Source organism: Amaranthus tricolor, chromosome 5 (assembly GCF_026212465.1).
Source record: "Amaranthus tricolor cultivar Red isolate AtriRed21 chromosome 5, ASM2621246v1, whole genome shotgun sequence".
NCBI lineage: Eukaryota > Viridiplantae > Streptophyta > Magnoliopsida > Caryophyllales > Amaranthaceae > Amaranthus > Amaranthus tricolor.
The window spans coordinates 24,125,556-24,152,822 of NC_080051.1; the positions used below are offsets into that span (position 1 = coordinate 24,125,556).

At 33.5% G+C, this 27,267-nt stretch overlaps 1 protein-coding gene and 1 long non-coding RNA gene across 3 annotated transcripts; both read left to right on the forward strand.

Annotated features, from left to right (window-relative positions):
- Positions 1-1,417: 1,417 nt before the first annotated feature.
- Positions 1,418-13,188, forward strand: LOC130812830 (AT-rich interactive domain-containing protein 5-like). 2 transcript variants are annotated; one of them, XM_057678445.1, is made up of 16 exons: positions 1,418-1,534; positions 1,645-1,758; positions 3,667-4,189; positions 4,355-4,464; positions 4,549-4,787; positions 4,884-4,923; positions 6,358-6,410; positions 7,901-7,946; positions 8,456-8,545; positions 10,399-10,506; positions 10,619-10,670; positions 10,779-10,854; positions 11,528-11,594; positions 11,694-11,744; positions 11,915-12,007; positions 12,676-13,188. In XM_057678445.1, the coding sequence occupies exons 3-16, from the start codon at positions 3,712-3,714 to the stop codon at positions 12,775-12,777; spliced, it is 1,605 nt and encodes a 534-aa protein (XP_057534428.1). In that variant the 5' UTR covers positions 1,418-1,534; positions 1,645-1,758; positions 3,667-3,711; the 3' UTR covers positions 12,778-13,188. The 2 variants fall into 2 exon arrangements, with proteins under 2 accessions (XP_057534428.1, XP_057534427.1); XM_057678444.1 differs by having other exon boundaries at positions 1,430-1,758.
- A 3,950-nt stretch (positions 13,189-17,138) lies between these two features.
- Positions 17,139-26,391, forward strand: LOC130813357 (uncharacterized). The gene is made up of 4 exons (XR_009042212.1): positions 17,139-17,983; positions 18,089-18,196; positions 21,526-21,633; positions 25,821-26,391. It is a non-coding gene; the product is annotated as an uncharacterized LOC130813357 (long non-coding RNA).
- The last annotated feature ends 876 nt before the right edge of the window (positions 26,392-27,267 follow it).

Below are 27,267 nucleotides of genomic sequence, written 5' to 3' on the forward strand. Positions count from 1 at the left end.
TATTTAGTTTAGGTACAAATTTTAAGAAATGGAGGATACCACATAAAATAGTGATCCTCATGTGCTATATCACATGAAATAATATATAATAAATAAGGTTAGTAAAGTTAGAAGGGGTATTTTTGTATAAAATCGTATTTATAAGGACAAATTTGTACTATAATCTAACCTAATATTAGAACACAATTTTTAAATGAGACGGTTTCATGATGAGATCAGTTCTATTGGATTGACCTATATATATTTATTGTGTTAAAGTGGTCACTTATAAAATTTGGCTAATTATATGAATCCGTGAGATGGTCTCATATAAGACGAACTGTAGATATATGTAGGACAATAGAGGTGAATTGCCTATTCCCAAACAAGGAAATTGGACAATAAAAGAGAATTGGAAAGAGTATTAGATTACTTAGATCCAGAGTTGGACTCAGATCCTTAGAATCCCAATAAAATAGACCAAACCCTTAAAATAAGATACGCGCCAACAGAGTTCGAATATGAAGGTGTTTCGATGTTGGCTATTACGTTGGTATTTTGGTTGACTTTTGGTTTTTAACTTGTTGATTGGTCAAACAACTAAAATAATGTTTGGTTAATGGCTTTAAAGCTAGTTGAAAAGCTGGTTTTTTATAAGCCAAAATAAAAAAACAACTCTAGATAGTTTTTTTTGTTGGCTTTTGGCTCGTTGACCAACTTGTTCTCTAATAAAAAGCTAACAACCAATACCTAAATTTATCAAACATCTCTATAAATAATTGTCTTTTTAGTTAACTTAAAAGCTAACATTTTCAATTGGTCAAACAAATCAACTAAAAAACCAACAATTAACTGTTAACAATCAATTGTCAAACACCCGCATGATCTTGTACCCTTGCCCAACCTTATTTGCCACGGATCCATAGTCCCATTTTTCGAATTTTTGAAAAAGGTGAGCGAAAAAAAAAAAAATTAATTGAATAAACTATTATTCAAACTTTTTCCAAAACTAAGCGTGAAAACTCCAGACTTATGGTTTGGAGCTGTTCGCAGTTACTAACTGCGAACAGGTCAAAAAAGACAAAATAGCTGTTCGCGAACAGAAAAAAAAAAATATTTATTACTTTTTTTTTAGGTCAAATAGCTGTTCGCAGTTACTAACTGCAACTGCGAATAACTATTTTGTCTTTTTGCTGTTCGCAGTTACTAACTGCGAACAACTATTTTGTCTTTTTTAACCTGTTCGCAGTTAGTAACTGCGAACAGCTTCAAATCATAGGTCTGGGTTTTCACACATAATAGTTTATTCAATTATTAATTTTTTTTTTTCGCTCACCGTTTTCAAAAATTCCCATTTTCCCCGATATGGCCATACCTCAAAAGAAGCCCAGTGAACAAAGCCTGTTTAAAGAGCCCATAAAGACAAAAATAATCAAATATTGAATGAAATATCCTATTCTAAACAGTGAAAAATGAAAAACAGAAAACTCGCTGAATTCTGATACCCGTGCCCTAGCACCAGCATCTCCATTTCCACTCTCCCACTTTCTCTATTGTACTACTACTATTACTTCTCATTCTCTCAATCAGTGTAATTCGCTTCTTTAAATTTCATTGAATCTGTTAATATATTGAATTTTTCGAATTACATTTTCAATTTTTCAGCAATGAAGACTCAATTTGTCGATTTACACTGAAATTCAGCATTCGATAAGTTTCAATTCGCGCCATTTGTCGCCATTGTAGCTAAAAAAGAAGCTTCAATTATTCAGTTAACTGGTAGGTAATCTCTATATCGGTCTCAATTATCCTCAAATTTCGTATCCGCAACTCATTTTGCAAACTAGTTTAAATTTGTTGTTGCTGCATGTTAATAGGTTTATGTGCGTAAAATTTGAAAGCTTATTCATCTGAAAATGCCTTGGACTAGTTGGAAGAAGAATTAAAATTAGTTAATTTATTGATATGGTGGATTTTTCAATTGCTGCTTTTCTAGGTTTCTTATTGCTTTAAATTTTGAAATAAAATCTTAAAAGGTATGGCATTAGCTGGCAAGATCATTTGCTGGCACTCGGTTCCAGGTTGAACTATGCTTGAAATCTCCTGATGACGTAAAAAACAGAGTCAGTTACTGACGTCTTGAAGATGAAATTAGTAGGAGGAAAAGGAATTTGCTTTTATTTTTATGATAATGATGATAGTTATAAAGTATATATCAGACTAATGCATGTTAAAAAGAGAATAAAGGAATTTACAGTTGCTTTTGTGAGTGTGCGTAAGACTTTAGTGCTATTGCCCTTTTATTGGATTATAGGAAGGAAGGTAGAACGGTCATTTTTGAGCAAATTCCTTGGAGGTATGTGGTGAATATGACATGAGTGCTTTCATTTGTCAATCGTCGTGATGAAAATATTGATTTTGCGAGTTCTAATCTATTCTTCATCTTTCTTACACATTAAGTGCAGTCTAAAAGAGTAGATTGAACCCAATTCATACAAAATACGTTTCCTAAATATAGGATGACTAATCATACCTTTGATATGTTAACTACTCTTTTTTCTCACAGGAGAATGCATTCTCTATAGCTGAGTGTATTGTATGAATTAATTAGTTCTGGTTGTGAGTGCTTGGCAACTTTTGTTAACATATAAGACTTGAGTGTCAAATTAGATAATTTTTCTCCTTTTATTTGAGCGTCATCTGATAAAACCATTCAATATGGTGGATGTGGGACATTAGGGTAACAAAAGAAAGTTTCAGTTAATTGATTAAGCATAAGCATCGCTCAAGCTGTGGAATATGGCTGGGTACTGAAGCCATTTGATTAAGTTTAAGTTTATCATGTAAGCTGATTTTTTTGGTGAAACTGATCCAGTGATCAATGGGTCAATTCCCTCGGGATGAATAAATTAAGAAGCACCTCTGGGTTATTCATGTCATTCGTATCTGTTAGTGGCTTCGTTTTAATCCTTTGTGTTTTTATCTTCTAGATTAAAATATTAGCTTATTTGACTGGCTTTTTTGCTGTATGAGTTTTGCAAGCTCATGAGTTATGTAGATATACTATTCTATGAAAAAAGGTAATGCATTATAATCTTATGTATTTCATTGATACAAATGGTGGCAAGCTATAATTTTTTTTTCTCCAAAATATTCATGCAAGAGTTTAAAACAGGTGAATTGGATGTTGCTAATTAATGTGATTGTATACATTGTCAACATTTATTTTTTATTGTGGATTAGTGTATATCATAGCATTTTATATGAAAGGTATTATCGAGGATTCACTTCTCTAGTATTGTTGAAAAAGGCCGCATTCATCCAATTTCCTTATGTTGTCTTGATAGGTTGACGTGATTTACTAGATCCCAACATGCTCATTTTGGTTCCAGTTTTGAAATTATATTTGTTCTAAAATTTATTTTCTGTAGTGATGTACATAGCTGGATAGGAAAACCGTCATAATATCATATGCCAAGAATATTTATATTGATGATAGATGTACCCTAGGATTATTATTATTTTCGATTTACTGAGTGACTAGATTGTAATGCGGTAGCCATGAGCGCAAGAAATGTAGCTCTATTTTTTTTTTGGCCGTGCATATACGTCTATTAAAATATGGTGTGCAATATTGATATGATTTGATACTTAGTAAACAATTTGCTCTTAATGTATGGTATTTAGGTGCTTCTTGCGTTTGCTATATTTTTGGGACTTTGGCATAGATCAATGACTGAAGTAAAGGAGGTGGATCAATCAAGTGGTGACATTTCTGGGTCTGCAAACGATGATTCAGTTGCTCTGACAAAGGAGATGGTCAGTGAGGAACATATAGAGGAAAAGGAAGACATGGAAGAAAAGGAAGAGAGGGAAGAGGAGGAGGAAGATGAGGATGAGGAAGAGGAGCAAGAAGAAGAAGATGACGAAGAGGTGGAGGAAGAGGTAGAGGAGGTGGAGGGGGTTGAAGAAGAATCAGAAGAGGAAGAAGAAGAGGATACAGAAGAATCAGAAGAGGATACAGAGGATGAGCAGGAGAACAAACTGGAACCTGGTACAGTTGATGTGTCTATTAATGGTGGAAAGGTGTTGAATGTGGAGGTTTCTCTTGCTAATAACCCTGATAGGATTGTGGACTCTCCAATTCATGGGGTTGAAAACCGCAAAACAGTGCATGCTGGAGATATCACACCCTCTGCGGATGATATTGGTATGTGACGTTCATTAAATAAAAGCTTGTATTGGTTACTTTTGGATCTTTTTGAATTGGAGTTTTATTTATTTGTTGCTTATAGGTTAATACTGTGATAAAATGTTCTTTGTATATCCTTTCTGGTTGCTTTAATATTTTTATCCCCTGAAAACTATCTTGTAGATATTGGTGTACCAGAGGCCTCAGTGAAAAATAAAATGGGAGCTAATCAGAAATCTCCGTTAGATGAGGAAAAGGAATCCATAACATTTGACACAGAGGAGGGCCATGATGTAAAGTCCTATGCTCATGAGTCACTTAAAGATATGCAATTTGGCAATGAAATTATATCTAAAATTTGATTTTCTTCACTGAAGGTAGAACACTTTAAGGAACAACTGAAGAATGAGGCGCACACTGAAGAAGGATCAATGAATGAAGATGGCAGAAATACAAGTCAATATAGCATATTTGACACTGATACTTCAGGCGGAGGGGATTCAGGAACAGAAGATGAACAAGAAGCTTTTGTAATAGAACTTGAGAAGTTCCATAAGGAGAGAAGTCTAGATTTTAAACCGCCAAAATTCTATGGAGGAGCACTGAATTTGCTGAAGTAAGTTCCTTTAACCATGTGGTGAATTGATTATTACTAATCTTAGTTGTTTTTAGGTACCTATGTTTATGTAATCATATCTGTATTTTTTACTAGGCTCTGGAGAGCTGTTGTGAAGCTGGGGGGCTATGACAAGGTATGATAGTGCTTGTTCTCTTTGTTGCCTTGTATTCCATATTAAGTTAATAGATGATCGTTTAAATCATTGATACTGCTATATTGGTGCTTTCTGGTGGAACAAGACAAGTTGCGACTGTATTTTACTATTTTTGGCTAAGCTTCATCAACATAAATAAGTGTGAAGCTCCTAGATGCTTCAAGACTGTTAACTTAATACAGCTAGTGTTCAATCATTTGTTAGGTTTTCCTGTGATCTTTTCTGCTTTTAGTTGATAATACTTTCCGAAGGTAAGTGGTAAGTTGAGTAGTTCTGGGGCTTGTAATTATGTTTGAGCACTATTAATTAGTGGTTTAATCTTGTAATCTGTTAAAGAGGAGTATTGACTTCCCAATTAGAGATTTTGGATATGTTTATCATTGTGATGAGAAGAATTTGGAAGCATGCAGGTGACTCTTGGGGTTTTTGCTGTTTGACATGTCCTATAATAATCTGTGTATTAAATTTTTTTCTATAAGGAAAATTTGATTTTAATAATCCATACTTTTGTCCATCGTTTCAAAACAAACTCAAACTATTATAATCCATACTCTATATTAATCTTCTTTTGATGATTCAGACTATGTTTTTTTTTTTTTTCTAAAATGTTAGGATTATTTTTGGAAGAAAAACAAAAAGTATCATTGTCAAGAGAAGGTTTTTCTAATAGTATGGATTATTTCGAGTTAATTGATAGTAGGGTTTATTTTGAGACTATGGACAAAAGTATGAAGTATTAATATTGGTTTTCTTTTCTATATTGCTAGAAACACTTTCTGATCATAGTCACGTTTCTTAATATATCTATTCTGCACTATAGAGATGTGTTTTCCTGCTTAACATAGGTTTGTTGTTTCGTTTGATAGTATGGAGCATGCCAATCCACTCTGCTCTTGGAAACTTGCACATTAGCACACTGTTTTTTTAATTACATATTCGACCCTTTTCTACCTGCTATATTATCTAACAGTCACTTGTTCAAATTACACATTTACACTAATAGGTATCCATGTGGTAATTTTTTTGTTGGGCTGGTAGAGTTTTTCTTTTTTGGATTATTCGAGTTACCAATCAGTTCTACAGTTGTAGTTCTTCGAAATCCAACTGCTCACCCTTTCCTTCTAATTAGCATGTAGTAGCAAACCCAAGTGATAAAGGTAGGCACTAGGCACTGACCAGTGATTGGAACATCTTTCATTCATTTGTAAATCTATACTAGCTATTTTTTTTCTTAATACTTGTGTTTTGCTTGGCGTATCTAGGTATTCTCCAGTGTGCATCCTTTGAAGATCTTTTTGTCAAGTACTCATCTGTGATTAAGAGATTTAGCTAGCTAGATACTTTTGCTTCTTGTAAAATTCCCTGATTTGAGGGAAAGGGCCACTAAATATGCCTTTTATTACTTGTGAGCAGGTGACAGCATGTAAATATTGGCGCCAAGTGGGAGAGTCATTTAAACCCCCCAAGTAACGTAACTAGCCTTTCATTGATATATTCTTTTTTGATGTCTATTATTAATTAAACTTGCTCATGATCCATTCTTGCATTTGATATGGCCACAGTGTTTTCATGTATGAGTGCGGATCTTGTGTAATGGAAGGGTTGGTTAGTTTGATGGTGAATTTGTAAGGCAGAGCTACCTCACACATATGTTACTGTTTTCTAAGCTAATTTTTGAACTATAACCCCATGAATATTCTTCAGTGTCATGAAGGGATGTCTGTCTTCTGTAAATTCTATTAAATTTATTGGTCTTTTTTTTTTAACACAAGAAAAGGAAATGACGAATGCACTTCTTGCACTATAATAAAAACAACTTACATAAGGGGACATGGAATGCTTTGAATGAGATCAGTGACAAGTTGTAGGCATTGCTGCAAAAATTTTCAAGTTTGTGATTCATGAACATATGGGTGTTCGAGGATCCCTTTGTGCTTTACATCTTCTAAAATTCAACGACATTTTGTGATATGCCGGTGGAAGCTTGCAGTCTATTAGAATAACAATTTAGGGGAGGAAGATACCAAATTGAACCTTGTGATTACATACAATCATAAACCAACTTTGACTTTAGCATGCTATTTACTTCTTAAAGTTAGAAATTGGTATCTTGACAAATTGCATATGAGAATAAGAGACATGACCCTTACTTCTCAACAATGTCTAAAACAAGCTACCAATCTTGCCATAGGCCCACAACCATTAAAAGATTTTAACAAACAATGTGAATGGAAAAAGGTTAAAGAGATACCCAATTGCCTTAAGAGTCCCCAAATTGTGCGTTAAGTTTCCAATCGGTTAAGAATGTGTTTGGCAAATGGCTTTTTGGTTGATTTTTGGCTTTTGGTTTTTTAGTTGGTCAAACAACGAAACAAGGTGTTTAGTTAATGACTTTTAAGCTAGTTGAAAAGCTAACTTTTCAGCCAAAACTAAAAAGCTACTATGAGTACTTGTTTCACTGGCTATTGACTTTTTCATCGACTTTTTCTTTAATAAACAATTAAACACTACTATTTTTTTACCAAAGTACCAAACATGTACATAACAATTAACTTAAACAGTTAACGGGGAGTTTATAAACTAGCACAAAAAATCAATGATAAACAAGCGAATTAAACCAACCAACAACTACCAAAAATCAGTTTTTAAACACCTCCTAAAAGTAATGAACTAGTACATTGTTAACACCTTCACTAACATGTTCTTGATGTAGACGGAGAATCTGTATACTTGTGATCCAATATTAAGATTGTAACATTCACCCCTATGTGTAGCAACATCAGTTGCCTGTTTGGGATAAGAGCCCGATTTAATATATATCTAGTCATTTGGAGTTATTAAGATCACTTTCAGAAAACATTGTTAGAAATAGTCTCTTTAATTTATCTAGTCTTTTTTATACCTGACTATACGTTGATAATTTCTCTCGCTGATCTTTTATTGATCTTCTGGACAGGACTTGCACTACAGTATCATGGACCTTCCGCATATTTTATGAGAAGGTAACTTATCATTTTATACTCACTTGAATGAGTATCATTCTTCTTTAGTATATCAAAGGTTTTTGTGTATTTTATCATGGGGTTTTTGCTTTAGTACAAAATAATAAGGATCATAGGTTCAGTATTTTGAATGTTTATGCCAGAGAACTTGTATGTTCCCTGCATGGACTTTAAAGAAATAAGTAGTACTACATAGTCCTTGTAGGTCATAGCTGCTTTGTTGTGATTATTTAGGGAGTGATTTCTGTTTCTAACATGGTCAATGCTTGATGGTGGAGATGAGATATATTTTTCCATCTCTTTCCTGCACCTTTTTGAAGTAGATGAAAATAGCAAGGTAAATGATGCAATATGTGTGGGGTGGTTGCAATTGGTTCTTCTATACCCTTTTTTTTTGCGTTGCGCTCTTCAACTTGTTTCTGCTAGTTGCTTGAAAGTTGCATATTTTTTGATGTTGGATTTCCTTTGTTTAATAATGTAAATTTATAGTTGGTGGTTTTTGTTTTCAGGCGCTTCTTGATTATGAGAGATATAGGGCTATTAGTGATGGTTCAAGCCTTCCTGATTCACTTGCAGTGACTGGGGGTGCTGAAAATCAGGTATAGGACATTTGTTTTTAATCCACTTGGATTATCTTATCTCTGAAACTAAAACAATATTATTGGCTTATTTCTTTGTTGTGTTTGTTATCTGAAGTATTTCACTCTTAGTAGCATTTGGTTCTAAGGACATGGGCTAACTCGCTTCCGTGTAATATCTTACATTTGCTGTTATGTCTTTGATGATCTCAATGCTCTTGTGATTGGACATATATCTGTAATGTATAGATGGCAGCCTAAATAGTAAATGAATTTTGTTTGTTTAACCAAGCTAATTTAGCGGTTCATTTACTGGATTTATGAACTGTTATCAACAATGTATTACTTGACCAGTTTGGAGAAAGTTTTTGGTCTCATCACCTTCTGTGTGATTGAGTTATTTAATATTTTTATCTGAAGAAGGTAAAGTTGTATTTCTAATATGCAGGGCATTGCAGTGAGAGAAGCACTACGTATAGCACTGTGTCAAGTTCTATAACATGCATTCTTTTAAAAAGCGTCTAAGGCTGGGCCTTGGGCGGGATGTGTTGGGCGCCTTAGTTGGGCAAAGCGTTGCTACACCTTAAGGAGAGCGCCTCATAGCGCTTGAAGGCATGTGTGCCGGGGCGCCTTTTTCTCCTCTTTTTTTTTTCTCTGCTGTTTTTGGATTTTTTTAGGATTTGAATATGTTTTTTTACTGGATTTTGAGGCACCTAACAACCCAAAAGCTAGCGCCCTCCCCCGCCTCCTAGAGGCCATAGGGACCCTTAGCTCTTTAAAGCCTCGCGACTTTTAAAACTAAGATACCATGCTTTTGTGCCAATGGATTGGCCATGCATATCACATGGCAAGCACAGTAACTTTGTGTTACGCTGTGCTAGGAACAGTGAAACATAACTCGCTAGTTAGTTCGCCTTTTGGATTCGTGATTCGCTCAAAATGGTTCCAAAATAGCCTAAAACCGACCATAGTTTGCCTTTTCTGATTCGCGATTCGCAAGGCAATTAGCGAATCATGTGACATTGGCTAGGAATTTCAAAAACTTAAGCCTTCATGCCCAGGCGTAACGCATTTTTCAAAAATTTATGTAAATTAATTTAATAAAGGCAAGTGTTACATTTGAAATGATTATTACTGATTTGCTAAAAGTATATGATTGCTTTGATATGTTATCAATCCATCCATTTGATTCAACTGTGGGCCATGGGTGATGGAGGGATGGGGTCTGGATGGTGGTACTGGTTATAGTGGGTGACGGAGTTGGTCATGTTTAACCTGACGCATTTATTACATTCTTCTTATTAATGATCCAGTATTTTAGCTCTTTATTCTGCTGTGAAGGTTCTTAGTATATGGGCTAAAATCTAAATAGTGTCTTTACATCAGTTACCAAAATTTATAGATGAAGTCTTTATGTATTAGGCTTGAGAATTTAGTCTTTTTTTTCAACAAATGTCCTGCTGATTATCAAGTCCATTCAGTGTGTAGAGTTGGAGACTCTAAGATACCTATTACAACATGATACCTATTGTAAGCGACGAAGGAAAAAAAGGTGTAAAATGTGCTCGTATATTTGTTTGTGATTATTATACCTTCTATAAACTTGCAGTCTTTAGTGTACTTCTGGAAGTTTTTCATGCTTTGACCTTAAAAATAATTATAGATTATTGCAGGTGAACTGCTGAATGTACTGCAATTCTAAATGCAAATATAATTGAAAGATTTTGTTGATTCTAGCTAGCTAACCTTAGGTTTTAAATAAGGTTTTATGCTTTGTATGACAAATTTTATTACATGTTGGTTGTGATGTGGATATAAAAATTAAGCTTGCTTAGTCTTTTTCTTGGGATATTCGACTCACTGGTAATACTCAGGCCTCTGGATCAGGACGGGCACGCAGGGAGTCTGCAGCTCGAGCTATGCAAGGTTGGCATTCTCAGCGTATTCTTGACAATGGTGAAGTTAGCGACCCCGTCATTAAGGTAATATGGTTGTCTTCTCACTTCTGCCTTTGTTTTACTAGAGTTATGTTTGTGATTTAATTTGAGTTACTTTGTTTTTAAAATTTATTCTAAAAAAACTTTTAAAATTTAGGATAAGACTTCCATCTCCTTGAACAAGAAAGAAAAACAACTGAAAAACCTGGGTATGTTCTGTGCTATGTTATTTCCATTGTCAGATTTTTCAGTCAAGTTTTCATTAGGCCTTTAGTTCTGTGATCTGTTAATGTATTTTTTTCTCTTTTTTTTCTCAGGTATACTAAAACGAAAAAAACAATCATCAACAGATCTTTCTGTCAAACCTGCACGTACGAAAATGCCAAAAACTCAGTAAGGCCTTGGAAATATTCACTTCACTACAAATATTTTTCATCGATCTCCCTAGTACCTTGTACTATTGTCTTGCTTCCCTCATGTTCAGGCTTTCTCATTTGATGCTGTCTATTTGTACTTCAGATTTAATTTCAGAAGTATTATTGATTGGAATTTAGAAAACAAACTCTTCTGGGTTCTGATTTTGTTGAGTCTGTTTGGTTTTTTGGTTTTTAAATGAACTTTAAGCAGGCAAAAGCATATTTTCAAGTACTATTTAAAAATTGTGATGTGTGACTTCTCATTTTTAGTATCTTTTGTTAAATCATACCTTTAAATCCTATCTTTTATATTGTTAGCTGCTATTAAAGTTGATTTTAGTTGTTTTCTTAAAGTTCTTAACCACATTCCAAAACTTAAATGACCAGTATGTGGTTTTGATGGGTATACTGGCTACCATGATACCATCTTAGACAAACTTGGTATCAGATGAAAAGTTGTCCTAGGACACAAGTGCATAACTACAATGTTTATTTGCTGGCGAATTTCTTTTCTGAAAAAGTTAGCCTTGTTTTTTGTAAACAAAAATGGCTTTCAATCTGGACACTTTGTTTATTCACTTCATGCAATAAAGATATCTTCTACTTGTTACTTCCTTGATATCCATGCTCATTGTTATCCAATGTACCAGAACGGAAACTACAGTTATTGACATTGGATCTCCTGCCGATTGGGTGAAGATAAATGTTCGCGAGACTGTAAGTTTTAAAATATTTTAAAGCATGAATTGTGCATTTTCTATGTCTCAAACTTGTTCTAGGAAATGCTAATTGGTTAATTTTAAATCTCTGCATCAGAAAGATTGCTACGAGGTTTACGCATTAGTTCCAGGTCTCCTGCGTGAAGAGGTTACAATTCTGTTTCCCACTTGATTTCCTTATGCATCATCAGTTTCTAATAGATGCAATCAAGGTTCTTTTCGATGGGGAACACAATATATTTTGGTTCTTTACATCAAACTCAGTGTTGATAGTAATAATGTTCTATGAAACTATATCTTCTGTTTCTGTGAATATAGGTGCGTGTCCAGTCAGATCCAGCTGGTCGTTTAGTTATATCTGGTGAGCCTGAAAATCCAGACAATCCTTGGAGTGTGACACCATTTAAGAAGGTAATCTATGTATGAATTGTAGTGGTTGATATTAAATACTTTCTCTGTCACCAAAACGATGCAAAAGGAGAAGTTGCATCCTTTTGGTGATGAATTAATCATGAAGCAATCAGTGAGTATACTTTTTTGGGTGACAATCTATATGATTTTGTTTCATGCCTATAATCTCTATAAGTGAATGTTTTTCTTGCCAGCTTTCGTGTATACTTATTAACTTGTGTCATTATTTAAGGTTCACGAGTAAAATATTTTTTAGCATAGATAAAACTAGTGTCTGCCAAGGCTGGTAGTGGCGGGGTAGGTTAAAGAAAATTATTGGGTTTTTAGGAGGGCAGCAAATCCATTGGCTGGCTGATAGTACATTTCTTTCCATTCACTTAAGTGCTGTTAATATTCAATAAGGGCTGCAAGCCTACAAGTACTTTGCTTGCATTATACTCCTATTTGGTAGTGTCAAACTGTGTCAATTGCATTCTCGAGTTTGGTCTGTGGAGAAATTGAAATTCATTCCATACATCTCTGTTCTCACATACTCCATAGTTTTAGTCATGGAATGTGTTTTTATCTTCACTGTTCCCCAATTTTTCTTGAATATTGCATTGCATCCTTTATTTTGGTGGGAATATCAGTTCCGCTCATTCGGTATTCCTGAAATTTCTTTTGATTAGGTTGTTAGCCTTCCATCAAGAATTGATCCACATCAGACATCAGCGGTGGTGACGTTGCACGGGCAGCTGTTCGTCCGGGTGCCATTTGAACAGTATGATTAGGTTCTAGGAGGTTGCACATAATGATGAATTTTCAGCCGAGGGCTTTTCTGTGATGGTGTGCTCGCTGACACTTTTGTTACATAAGTGAGCCTAGCACGAGCTTGTAGTGTTGTTGAAATTAGGTCCGTGTTCATTCTGTATCTTCTTAATCGTCTTCTTTTCTGTAGTCTTGTAGAAGACTTGCCAATTCAAGTCTGAAATTAGCTCTTCGATGCATAGCATCTACTCACTACTCTTGCCCTTGTATCATTTGATGAGCAATCGGCTTTTAACCTCCAAGTGCTGCTAAGTGATGTATTTTTCTTTTAAGAATCATATTAATTGCTAATAGTTATTAAAACAAATTTGAGGAAATTGGGATATCATTTCAAAGGAATGGAATGAAGTGAAATTAATGGTGGATTGAATGAATACATAATGTAAATTTTTCTTTTAAGAATCATGTTATTATCCTTTCTCACAAAATTTTATTCTAATTGGAATCCTGACATATCATAGGTGCAGTTCTACCTTGTGCAGTCGACCACCAAGGATCTTTCATTTATAGAATTTTTGTATACTTTCTTAGTTCCATATTACTTGCTATATTTTCTATTTTTGACAATTTTATATTAATTGCTATATTTTTATTTGTAGTAATAAAACAACTAATCAAATGTCTACTTTACCTCTTTTTTTATCCTACTCTATACTTCATTAACTTTTATATTTACCATTATTTATTACTTACATATTCCTAATTAAAATTAATAATAATCCTTTAAAAAACCCACCTTGTCATCCATCATCATCTATAAAACCACATCCTCTTTAGAAAACCCACCCTCATCCATCATCTATGAAAACCAACCCTTACCATTTCTCTCTCTCTCACTCTCACTCTCATTTTTGCTTAGAAACCTTCATCATCTTTTGGTTTACAATTGAGATTTGGATCTTTTGATTTGCTTTGAAACTCATATGTGAAATTGAACCAATTATTCGAGATCTGGTTTTTTGATTTGCTTTGGTTTGTTAAGATCTTGTTATGAAATTTTTGATCTATCTTGAAGTTAATTTTTGTTCTTGTTTGAGTTTAATCATCATCTATTCTAACGTTATTTTTTGTTCTGATTTGGGTTTGATCTATTGTGTTATGATTTTTTAAATCTAGTTTAAAGTTAATTTTTCGATTTACTCATCTATTTTTCCCGATTTTTTTTTGATTTTGTTCAGTTTTAATCACTTTCTCTGATTTTGTTCAGTTTTAATCACTTGATTCTTCCCTCAAAAATAAATCACTTGATTCTGATTTTGTTTTGGTATCATCAAGTTTTAAAACACTTGATTTAGATGTTGCTCAGTTTTACTTAGAATGAAAATGAAGGATGAAGTAGTTTTTAAAAAGGTAGGTTTTTTTTTTCTTAATTTCTGTACTAAAAGTAAATGTAGCAACAATATTAAAACAGAGAAAATATCAGAGAAAATATCATGGTGTGACCTTACTATAACTACGCTGAAAAAATACGTCTACCATGTAATATCTCTATTTATAATGAATTCGATTTTAATTGTTTTCCAATCATGGATGCAGAATAAATAATAGTAACATAATTGTCAAAGTTGTTGACATTATTTAATCCCTAAAATTAGTAGATCAAATAACGATAACGGGAAAGCAAAATTGGCCAGTAAAAAAAAGTTTGAGATAACAGTAACTTGAGTATTTAGTGGGGCAATCCATGGCCTCAGGGCATGTTTGAAAAATTAATGTTGATAAGGGGTGTTTGATAAATAATCATTAATTAATCTGTTTAATTGATTTATTTAACCAGTTGAAAGTGTTGGTATTTTATTGGTTTTAAGCTACCTGAATAACCCATCTATTTCAAAAAATATTTGGTAAAATTATGTGTTGATTTATTTGCTCTTTATTAGAGAAAAAGTAGGTCAACAAACCAATAAAAAAAGTCAACCAAAATAATTTTTTTTTATTTTAACGCATAGATATTTTTTTTGTCTTTTTAATCATCAACGCAAAATGTCAATAAAAAAAGCCAACCCAAAAACCATTTAACAAATATCCAATAAGCCTAATTTCAAATTCATAAAAACACAACATGTAAAAGTAAATATATCAATTTAAATCTATCTCAAAATTACTTAGAACTTAACCAAAGATGTGCGGGTTAAGCATTTAAATCACAATTCAAAAATGACATGAACACTGTAAAGACAAACATGACCGTTTTGACAATTTATTTGATTTCGACTATGTTTTCATTTTAACGTTTTAATTTTTTGGTGAGACTATCAGTTAGTTTTTTATTTCGAGTTAATATTTCGTTGTTGAAGCATTGAAGCGATATTGTTTTTTTTAAAGAATTTTAAAAAAATAAAAAAACTTTTTAGAAAAAATCATTAATAAATATTTTTCAAAAAAAATGAAAAACTTGTTAGGTTGACTCAAACATGAACCAAATCGATATCAATTCGACTTGAACTCGACTTGAAACAAAAAATTCAATCAAAATGACTGGAGCCGTAATCCGCCCTACCTGATAAGTTCGGCCTAAGCAAGGGTTGAAACTAGGGATGGTCATGGGGCGAGTCTGGAGTGGGTCCATCTTGACCCGGAGTCGGAGTCGGACCCAGACCCTTTTATTTTTAGAGATAGACCCGGATGTAGGCCTGTCAAACAGATTAGGTTGGGTTAGGTTCCAGTTCGGATCATATATAAACAGGTCAGAAAAACCTTGACCCAAACCCAACTCATTTAGTTAATTGGGTCGAAAATTACAACCTTGACCCAACCTGCAACAAATCAGGTTGACTTGATTTCGATCCACTTAATCCGTTTATAATTTTTTTTTTCGTTTTAAGGTTTTTAACATTGATTTCGTTTTAATTTAACTTTATGTTTTTTTGTTATTTATTTTGTATTTACTATGAAAAATAAGAAAATATTAAATGAACTAAGTTTAGCTTATGCTTATTGATTTAACTCGAAATTAACATATTTAATTAAATGGGTTATATAGGTTTTTTTCAGGTTTAAAATTTTGACCTAAACCTAACCCATTTAATAAACAGATCAGGTCGGGTCAACTTTTGCCCGCCCCATCCGGATTCGAACCCTAAGGGTCCATAATTTTAAGACCCAGACCTAGACCTTTCGAATCTGATGAGTCTAGGGATATTAATGGGTCTTTAATGTATCTAAAAAATGCTCTTTGATTTGTTGAATTTAAATCTTTCATAAGTCATTATATTTTTCGTATTTTCGTACAAGACTTATTATCGTATGTTACAAATATTTAATACTAATTTAACATCCAAAACTGCATAGCTTCATTCATATACACTTCAATTCTATTAAAAAACTAGTTCAAGTTCATGAAATTAGGGTAATATAGGATTAGCATTTAGCAAGTAGCATATTATATATATATATATATATATATATATATATATATATATATATATATATATATATATATATATATATATATATATATATATATATATATATATATATATATATAATGATTATATGAAAATAAAGTAAGTGTAGGGGGCAGAAGAAGACAAATAAAAATAGATAATTTATTATTTATAAGTGTCCGGATCTAGAGGTCGTGTTTGTGTTCTGATCCGAGTCCTAACCCTTGGAATCGGACTCACTAATTATTTTTTAGACTCAGATTTGACCCGGATTCAATGAGTCTCAAAAAATAAGATACAGAGCCTTAAAAAAAGAGGCTAGTTCGGGGCGATTTTAGCAGAGTCTTGAACCTATGATCATCTCTAGTTGAAAGTAAAGTGGATCTACAATACACTGGTAAAAAGATTATTGGTATTTGGTAGAATGTTCTTTCAGAATAGGTTGAGAATAGATTGAGGTGGTTTGGTCATGTGAAGAGAAAGACTTTCGACGCCCCTGTAAGGAGGGTAGAAAACATTATAGTAGAGGGTAAGAGGAGTTGAGGAAGACCAGAAGAACTTGGGATGAACAAATAAGAATTGACTTGCACGAGTTAAACCTCTCTGCGGATATAACTAGGGATAGGAGTAGTTGGAGACGTTCTATCCATGTCTTAGATTACTGATGTCCTCTTAGTTTACTTTTTAGTGTCCTTAACCTTTTGCTGTTATCGTTCCTTTCTATTAGTTCTTTGTTTTCTTTTGTAGTGGATCTACTTTTTTATAGACCTTTTAAGTTATTTTTCACGTGTAATTACGTCTCTTTATCTTTCTAGAGCCGGAGGACTCCTTTGGCCGCGCTGGGTATGAGTTGCAACCGTGTTTCCTCTTCAGACCCTGTCCTTAGCTTTCTATGAGCAGGATATACCGGGTAGGATGAGGATGATGACCATGATGATGTAAAATATTCTTTCAACTTTAAACAGTAAGAGACTCAGAAGTCTCAACCTAAGAAGATCATGATGAAAACCCAAATTGCGGCCTTATCCATCGAAAATCCTCACGGTATCAAAGGGTTTGTCAATCAAATCATATGGAAGTTTGTTGAACAATCACAATGAAAATAGACCCTGCTGGGTTGGTAGTGAAATTGTCCTTCCGCCTTCAGTTGGCTTCTATGCTTATTGCAATTAACGTTGTACTCTAACTGTTCGACAAATTTCATGAAAGAGAAGTTTATCGATCTTTGCTCAACCCTTGCTATGAGAAGTTTGAAATTGTCTTTTAAGGGGTGTAATTGGTGCAGGAAATTCTCATGTTTTCTGGGTTTATGCAAAGCGATTCTTTTGAAAATAATTTGATCTTGTAATTGTATGAGAATGAGATTCCAGTTGTTGGGTGGTTACTCATCAGTCATTACTTTGTTTTATGACCTTTTGACTATCTAAAGTGAATTACATGGCTATTCTTGGTGGAGATTAACAATAAGTTTCTTGAGGCAAGGTCCACTTCTTTGAATTATGAAATTGATCATATCAATCATTTTGAAGCCTTAACCATTGACTCAAGAGATGGTCATTGGACACATCCCTCATAATTCGCATGAGTAATGGAAAAATTATGAACCCACTTAAAATCATCGGTGTAAATCATGTAAATAATCACAACAGAAGCAGGGATTTGCTTCTTTTTTTTTTGTTTGAATCAAAATCTTATTGATATGCTGGGGTAGTATTGAAAATTGAAGTTAGCAACAAATCTTCATGATTGGCTTGCCCTGGCATGCAAGCGGCAACAATACAAGGTTACAATTGTGGATTGCATAATATTGATATAATTAAAATGGAATATAGTTCCTCATTAAACCATAGAAAGTTTGATGTATTGCTTTTATTTCCCCTTATCTCAGGAATGTAGAACTTGAAAAGGGAATTTGTAATCTGAAGTTGGTCATTTGTCCATCTATTAGGCACTTCAGTAAGGAGAGAGTTGATATTGATATTGCGGCTAAAATAAGGTACTTTTCTCAATTGCTTCCACATTCATGTTGTGTTGAATGCTTAAAATAGCTTCTTTTAATTTGCAGCTGTTTTGTTTCATGTTGATACTTGATTTAATTTACTTTGCAAAGGAACTGATTAATTGCATCAAGCATAGTTTTGTTACTACGGGTGAATGGGTTTAAGATATGGGAATTTTGAGAATTATAAAGAGGGGAAATTGGTGAAACCTTGGAAGTTGGAATGAGTAGGATCTAGGATATAAAGTATACTTTTATGATAGTTAACGTATTCTATAGAAATGGGAGATGAAAGTATGGCGGACTTAAGGCCTGCGTCTTCTTAGGTAACATATAACCCAAAAAATGACTGGCAAGTTGATTCAGTCTACACATAGACACACAGAGATGAGTATTTTGGATTCACTCCTGATGAAAAAGAATGTTTGGGGAGTTTGTATTGCTGTAAAAGTAGATGAGGAAGAGCCTGCCCTGGTGTCAACCGAATAACATAATATTATGTGATGATGGGACGGTGATACGGTAACGGGATGATGCGGTTGTTGTATTGCCAAATGTCAGCCAAAAATCCATGAAATATCTCTCCAAACGGCCCAAAACGTAGTTATTCTGGTAAATTTGATAACCATTAAGACATGACTGACAACATGATGCAACCTTGTTTTTGCAGTATCCTTTAGCTTTTAGGATATATTGCTTTTTATTGCTATGGGTGATTATTAAATCACGTGTACTTCTCATTTAATTTAAGCCGTAGATGGTCTATTTGCAATCAAGGTTCAATCAACTGTCTTGTTTTCATGTGCGTAACACTATCTACATCTAATCCTCCATTACCCTGCCTAGGCGGAAGCTAGTTTAGCTACATTGGGGCAATGTTATGCTATTATTATTTTTTGGTGCTGTGGCTGCTCATCATTCTTACCCTATTTCGGATCATAGAGACACCTCGATTAGATGGCCCAAATTTTCTTTACCGCTGTTCCTGAAAAGGCCTAGAAGACTTCAACCTTGATGTCAAGGAACCCATGAAGAATTTTCACATTGCACAGATACACAGTTAGGTATATTGCAGTTCCATCACTTCAGTTCCTTAAGCCCTCCAAATGTGGGGGAGTTTAGGCTGTTTGCTGCACCCTGTTGCAAAAATTTAATTGCTATAATTTGTTATTTGGGTGGCTTTAGAAAGTTCTTGCTGAAGCTGTTGCAGCAGTCAGTCAGGGTTTTTCATAGTAGGCACATTTCTGATAATTATCCTTGCTTATGAATTGGGAGAGGATTTTATTGAAAGTATCTGCGTCTAAGTTATATGTTGGAAGTGGATTTAATAGGCGTTTGCTAAAGTATCTTCTACTTGAATCGGAGTTTCCTTGTAAGTTGTTGTTTGATCATGGTCCATGGACTGCCTTTGCACAATTCCAAACATTATATTGATTGGAGTATCCCGTCCAAACCGTATCCTAAAAACCAGGTCTTAGATAAGGTCATTACATGTCCCTCTTCTATTTTTGCTTGGTATACAGAATCTTAGTACATACAATTGAATAAGTTGAAAGAGAACATTTTCATCTCAAAATGTGAGAACTTATTCATTGCCTTCTCAGCTTTCCCGTTTGTGGTTAATTTTTTCTAAGAGAGATAAACTGCAGGTAAATAGGTGTATTTTCGTTGTGAAAAACAGCAATTTTTGGGGAAGTTAGATAGCAACTTGTTATATGGTATAATAAGATAGTATTTTATGGTACAATTCGAGTTTCTCAACATGTGGAGTGGATAGGAAAACAAATAAATATCAGGAAATTCTGTATTGTGAAGTTTTCTACTGCAGTTAATAGGAAAGTTTCCAAATGTCTTGTGTAAAACGCATATGCCACAATCAAGCTAGCCCGAGAAGCACATTATCCTCTGGCTGTGCACATGAATAGTTAGCAAAGCTTAGTTATCCAAATGGGGTGCTTAATGTCGTGCTCTGTTCTTCACGTAGAGCCGAGTAGAGAATATGCAGCACTTATTATATATTGTCATGTGTTCTTTTATGGGCGACTGGTGTCCGGAGGACCCTTGCAATACCAGGGGGCAGTTTATTGCAATTAGTAGATTTTGGAAAGGAGTTTGGAGACAACAGTGTATAATCTTTTTCTGGAAAATGTTTATTTTAAGTCTAGTACTGAGATGAAAACTGAGATTTGCCATTCCAATTTCCTTTAGCAGTGACTGTTATGCAATATGGTATAGGCTCAGACTGCTATCCCATGTGTGTGCTGCTCTTAACCCCACATCACCCAGAAAAAAACCTAAATTAATATAACAATTACACTATTTATGCAAATAAATCATAGTGTCAATTTTTAAATCTTCAGCACGCCCAATATCTTAGGTATTGGTCAATTTTCATTTGATGGATGTCAATTACCTTTAAAAATAATTAGTACCTTTTTGAATGCTACTGTATCTTTCTATTTCTTGCTCTTTAGTACTTCTATTTCACTGCTCTTTTCCAAAACAAGTGGTAGACTGCAAATTGTTTCTAACTGTTGGTATCAAAGAGATAATTTTAGGCCAAAGCCCAAAACATTTGCAAAACATTGTAGAGTTAAGATGATGATGGTACTAGATCAAGTGATTGTTAAATTTTTTGATGGGATAATGTTTGCGTAGTCTTATTGCTGGAAAATCTACAATCAGAGAAAATTATATGCTTACTCACTTTTGCCTTGATATGTTCTGCCTTTGTCAGTAGGGGGATAACATTAACTACTGTCTTAGGTTTCCCTATCTGCAAGCTCAATTCCTTAAAAACGTTTACAAATTGGCTTTCAGGTCCTGCCACCCTATTTTGATGTAATATGATCTCTCTTACCGATAGAGTAAACATATCTGGGGGCTTCAGTCAAGCTGATGGTTGAAGCTCCTGAATATGTTATATACTCCATTACTTTATCCATCAACAAAAGATTGTGATTGTGCCTCGTCATTGTGATATGATATATATTCTATTTCTTACAATTTACAAGTTATATTAAATCAGAGGAACTTTGAGTTTGAAAGGGAATCAGAGGAGCAGAGCCATTTTTACCTTCTGAATTATGAGCCAGTTTTTTACTTTTAAAAATCATTCTCGACCATTTCGTTCCATTGCGGGCAAGATATGCATTCATGCACTTTTTTTCATGTCCAATGCAATTACAGTTGTCATCTGTAAAAGGAGTAGAAAAGTAAAAAAAAATTAGTATGTTTTATGCATAATCATGGTGCTGATTTGACTTTACATGCAATGCTCCTTTGCCCAGATGACTAATTGAATTGATATGATCTATTTTGTGCAGATAAGACATGAGATCAAGCTATCAAGGGTAAATATGATTTAGCTTTTCTAATTCCGTATGGACAATGATTTATGCTTTAGAGCAAGAACATGATTACATGATTGCAAGGTACGTTTCCTCTTGACTTATTACTACTAGTGGATCACTAATTTCTTCCCTATATGTGATTAACACTGTATGTTGGGGTACAAACGAAGGATTTCTTGCATTAATTTATGCCGTCAGTTACCTCCCCTTATTCACCTTGTTTGCTGGAGTCCTCATTGATTATTTTGTTGTCTTTATCATTGATAAGATTTTATAGCATAAAATATGTGAAGACTCTTTTGTTTTCACTTTTTACTTTCCATTTGTAAAGCACTTTGTAGGGTTAATTATCATTGTTTACGACTTAAATCTTCCAGCCCTCCTGATTTGTTTAATGAATTCAGATTCAGATGGGTCCTTAGAATTTTGATTTGGATTCTTGTAAATTAAAAGTTACGGAACATAGTAAGCTCATTTACTCTAGCAAAGTTTATTATACACTAAACTAACATTTCGAAATGATGCATTGCGCATAAGATTCGGCTCTTTCTTACCCCAAAACTAGGAAGTATCATCTTCTTCACATTCAGTTTGTGTTTTTGCCTTTTAGATGTACAAGGATTAACCTTTACCACAAAATTTAAACTAAGAAGTATCATTGAAGATGATGAAAGAAATGTTTATATTAAGGATTCTTTTTTTTTTTTTTTTTTTTTTTTTTTTTTTTTTTTGGGTGCTCTTTAAGTTTCCTAGTGTTATATGGAATCTGAGGGTGTTGGGGGAAGTTCAGGACATTGGATTAGAATGAAGTGTTAACATATACCATTTCAAGCAACTGTAGTTATTGGATTTGTGTCATAAGTCTATTATTTTTACTATTTTTTCTTAGTAAAATTATGTTACTTTTGATTTGTGTCTTAAATTTATTATTGTTTCAATAAATAATTTCCATTATTTATAATATTAGATAATTTAATTTGGGAAAAATTATTCAGAATAATTTGATTTTTAATCAATTTTCCTACAATAATCTACCATGAATACTTTGAATTTTAAGAGATATTAGCCAAAAATAAACTATAATGAATACAACAGGTAATTTCAAAAAAAAAATTAAAAAAATAAAAAATTTAATTAAAAAAACTAAAAGAAAAAAAATAATTACACATATTCATGCCCCTCCCAAGTCCTAACCTCCACCACTCCATCCTATCTCTTTGCCCCTCCAAACCTGCCACCAACCCCTCCCCAATAGCCACCACTCATCCTCTCTCAAACAGCCACCAACCCAACAGCCTTACCCATCGACCACCACCACAAGTTTTGTTGCGTCATCCATAATTGCTTATTTACACCGACCTTTGTTGGCTGGTCTTTGTTTGAGTAATGAAGATCATGAAAATTAATTGAAGCTAATGAAGAGGGGAGGGTGTTACTGAGTGGGGTGAAGGTTGGCATGGCAGTGCGGGAATGAGGAAGAGGTATTCTATTTTTTTTTTCTTTTTCAATATTTTTGTTATTTGATTTAATTTTTCCTTTTTTTTTTATTATTCTACCTATAAAAATAAGTCATAATATGCACAATAATATTATTGAGTAAATGACCTAATAATTTAGATTATTCATAGTTAATCAAGTTGAGATTATTATAGGAAAATCAACTAAAGGTTGAATTATTATAGGTAATTTTTTCTTTAGTTTAAGATATTAATGGTCAAAATTTTGTGTATGTAGTTTGATTGAGTCAAAACAGTGCATTTGTTAATATTGGGAGGGAAAACAAAACAAAGAGGTAATTCTGAATTTGGCCATGGGCAACTCAGGGTACGGCTCGGCCTTTCATGTCGTTGCCCGGAGTCTTCTGTTAGCTGTTGGCACGAACACCTGCCCACCATAAGGTACTCCCCATCGACGCTTCGGACACTTCGTAGTCTGACCATACCCCATAAGCTGACAAAGCACACGCACCACCAGCCTTTGTTTGCACGGGCTAGTGCCAAATATTTCTAGATGCAATTAGGGTGATGTGGAGGGGTATGAAATGACGAATAACATTTGTTTATTATTTGGAGAACAGTCATAGCCCTGTTTCATACAGTGTCTTTGGCCACCGTTTGTCAAATGTCTCATTTATTCCTTTAAAGCTGGCTAATTAGCTTGAAAAGCATACCTAAATGACCTCCTACTTCATTAGTGATTGGTGGTTAGAAGTGATTGATTATTGTGTGTTTGTTGGAGGTTAATTGACTATGAAAGCTGTAAATATTTATCTAAATTCTAATGTGACTTATGTGATATCTTGTCTGTATTCAGGCAAAAGAGTCAAAAAAATAGAATAAAAGCGATTTGACTTGCTTACGGTTTTAATGAAAAAACTAGTTTTCAAGTAGTTGAAATGTAAGATCATGATATTAGTTATATAGTAAAGCTTTTAAGCTTCTAGACTTAAGTCCTATATTCATGTGATGTGAACTTAAAAAGTTTAATGTTGGTAGGAGTTGATCTTTTTGATGAATGAGTTAATAATTTGCAATGTGTTTGATCCATTAAGTACGAATATTAGTTTTGATAAAGCCTTTTACTTTATTTTTATTTTTGAAAACACAAATATAATATACTTCTTCTATAGGGATATAAATTGTCACGTTATAAGCTCAAATTATACAACAATGTTAGAGGCTTAATACTTAAAAGTTGATGTCGGCTACATGAACTAATATATCAATTCCAATGTTCGTTTGCATGAATTATTTTTCGTTTAATCCAATTTTTTTGCCATTACAATTTGTAAGTCTAGATCCTTTATAGTCTTTTCCACTCTCGTCCTCCAAGTCATATTTATTCTTTTTCGTCCTATTTTTTAAGTCTTTCGAGCTCAAACTTTCTATCTTTCTTACTGGTTTGCTATTATTTCGTCTTTGCACATGCCCAAACCATCTTAAATGATTTTCTTTCGTCTTTTCCTTAATATTTGCAACTCTTAAACCCTTTCATATATATTCATTTTGAATTCTATCCCTCAAAATATGCCCACTCTACAAAAAAAACGCAAGTTTCCCACTACTGCCAAACAGTCGTAATTTGCCGACCAAAATACCGACTATACACTTACAGTCGGAATTACTGACTAAATTCCTACTAAGTGGTAATTGGTAGAAAATTCCGACTGTTTAACGACTAAACAATTTGTCGGAAATATTCCGACAGACACTATAGTCGTAATTTAGTCGGTAATTTTGTAGTGGAAACGTTTGTCGGAGGTTTTTCGGTGATTAGTCAGAAGATCTTGAATTCCTTCTATAACTACCCTCCACCAACGAATGAATTTTTTCACTCATTTCACATCTCATTCTCTATAAAACTTTCTTTCTCCTAAATACTTTAATTTCTTACATATAAAATTATTATATTTACATTATCTCTCAAAATTAACAAGTATTCTTTACAATATTAAGGTATGTTTTTTTTCTGTTACTTACATTATTTATCCTTTCATTAATTTTAGTTATATTTTCATTAATTTAATTTTAGTTATAATTTTGTTGTATGCATTTTTTTATATGGTATGATGTATGTTGTATTTATTTTGAAAAAAAATTTTTTTTAATAAGCTTTTAGGTGCGGTCATTTTTTTTTTTAATAATTATAAGTACTTACCCGAAATAGTAGTTTTTTTTAATTATATTCTTGTAAGTATTATAAAAATGTGTTACAAATGAGTAAATTATGTTCCTCAAATTTAATGAAATTCAGCATGGTATTATTTACTTACGTTAAGTTGCAACAATTAAATCTTACTAAAATTAGTAAAATAATTATTTGCAAGTTGGAGCTTCAAATTGCGCTCTTGTGCTAATTACGGCCTGTATGTTTATTTTTTAAGGCCGTAATTCGTACAAAAGCGCAGTTTTAAAGCTCTGATTCGCAAATTATTATTAGTAAAATTTGATCTTGCAACAAAACCAATAATTTACAATGCTGAATTTCATTAGATTTGAGAAATATATATTTAACATTTTCACTTTTTTATAGTACATATGAGGATAAAAAATTAGATTAGCTTTTGGTAGGTTAGCTGTTTTGGAACATTCTTTAGAATAACTGATATTGGATATTGAGGAAATGCTAGATTTTTAGTTGTTTTCGATTTAGATACATAGTATATCTATAATTGTTTATATTTCAAGGGTTACTTAAGTTTTGATTTATGTTAATTTACAGAGGAAACTCTGCCGAGATTTTTACAAATTCATTGTTTAAATGTTTAGGATGAATACAAGTGCCTCATTGCACCTCTCCCTGTAGATGCGCCTGTCGAGCGTTTGAACGACGCCTATTTTCAGGCCGTTAAAACATCTAATCACAGGCGCCAAGGAAGAAGAAGCCCTCTAAGGCTGTCTATGGTGTTGTTGACGCGGCACAGCATTATTATGCTGAATTTGTGACGTCGCAATCCCAATACCAAGCCGCTCCTCCTTCGGCCCTAATAGTTAATGAGAGGTTGGATCATTTTCAAGAAGTTTTGAATCAAATAGATGATCGCCTCAACAATTCCATTTCGAGGGAGGAGCATATGGCCCTTGTGGAGGAGCAACGCAAAACAAGGAAAGAGGTGATCCATTTGCTATCCTTTGTGCGCACGCTGCTCCAGCAGAATTCGGCTTTCCAGTAACCTCCTCCGCCTCCACCATCCAGCTAAACCATTTTTTTAGGTTAATGTTGAATTCTGTTCGGATACTTTATTTGGAATTGCATAATTTATTTGGCTGATACTTTTATGTTTTTTTAATTTGTGTATAAATTTAGTTTCGTTCGTATTCGAGCTTATTTTTATCATTTTATTATTTTGTTTGATCGATAATTTATTTTATCGATAAAATAATAATTCTGGTCAAATGTGGTCAATATCATTGTCCACATTGGCCTAGATTAATTATTTTAATAATATAATTTTCCGACTAATAAATAGTAGGTATTTAGTCGTAAAACATAGCCGTCTTTTCTTGGTTGAATACAGTCAAATTTCATGTTTGACTTTACCGACCATTTGCCGACTAATATTTAGTAGCAATTTAGTCGGAATCCACAGCCGCCTTTTTCTGGAAAGATCAAGTCAATTTTTTGGTTTGACTTTTCCGACTAAATTCCTACTATTTATTAGTCGGAAGTTAGTCAGAAATTTAAATTACTATTTTAATATCCAATTTTCTGAAAAATAAAGAGAATTTTGATATTCTTAATTTCCGACCAATTTCCGACTAATCCCTTGTCGGAATATGGCGACTGACATTTAGCAGGTAATTAGTCGGAAATTTCTGACAAAATTACTACCAGCTTCTTTGGTCGTAATTCTGACTAACTTCCTAACACCAGCTTTTTAGTTGGAATTTCGATCAATATATCGACTAACAAGGATTTCCGACCATTCTGAGCGAACTAGACTGAAATAGTCGGAATTTAGTCGGTACTCGGTATAGTGCTATACCGACTAAATTCTGACTATTTTCGTCTAGTCAGAAATTTGCTTTTTTTTGTAGTGCCACTCATTTATCAAATCATTCGTATTTTCGCTACTCCCATCTTCCTACTAGATCAAATTCTAAAAGCCCAACTTTTTGATCCTTATAGTAGTGTTAGTCTAATGGATGTTCAATAAAACTTGACCTTTAGCTTTAAGGGCACACCTTGATCACATAATAGCCGCTCTCCATTTTA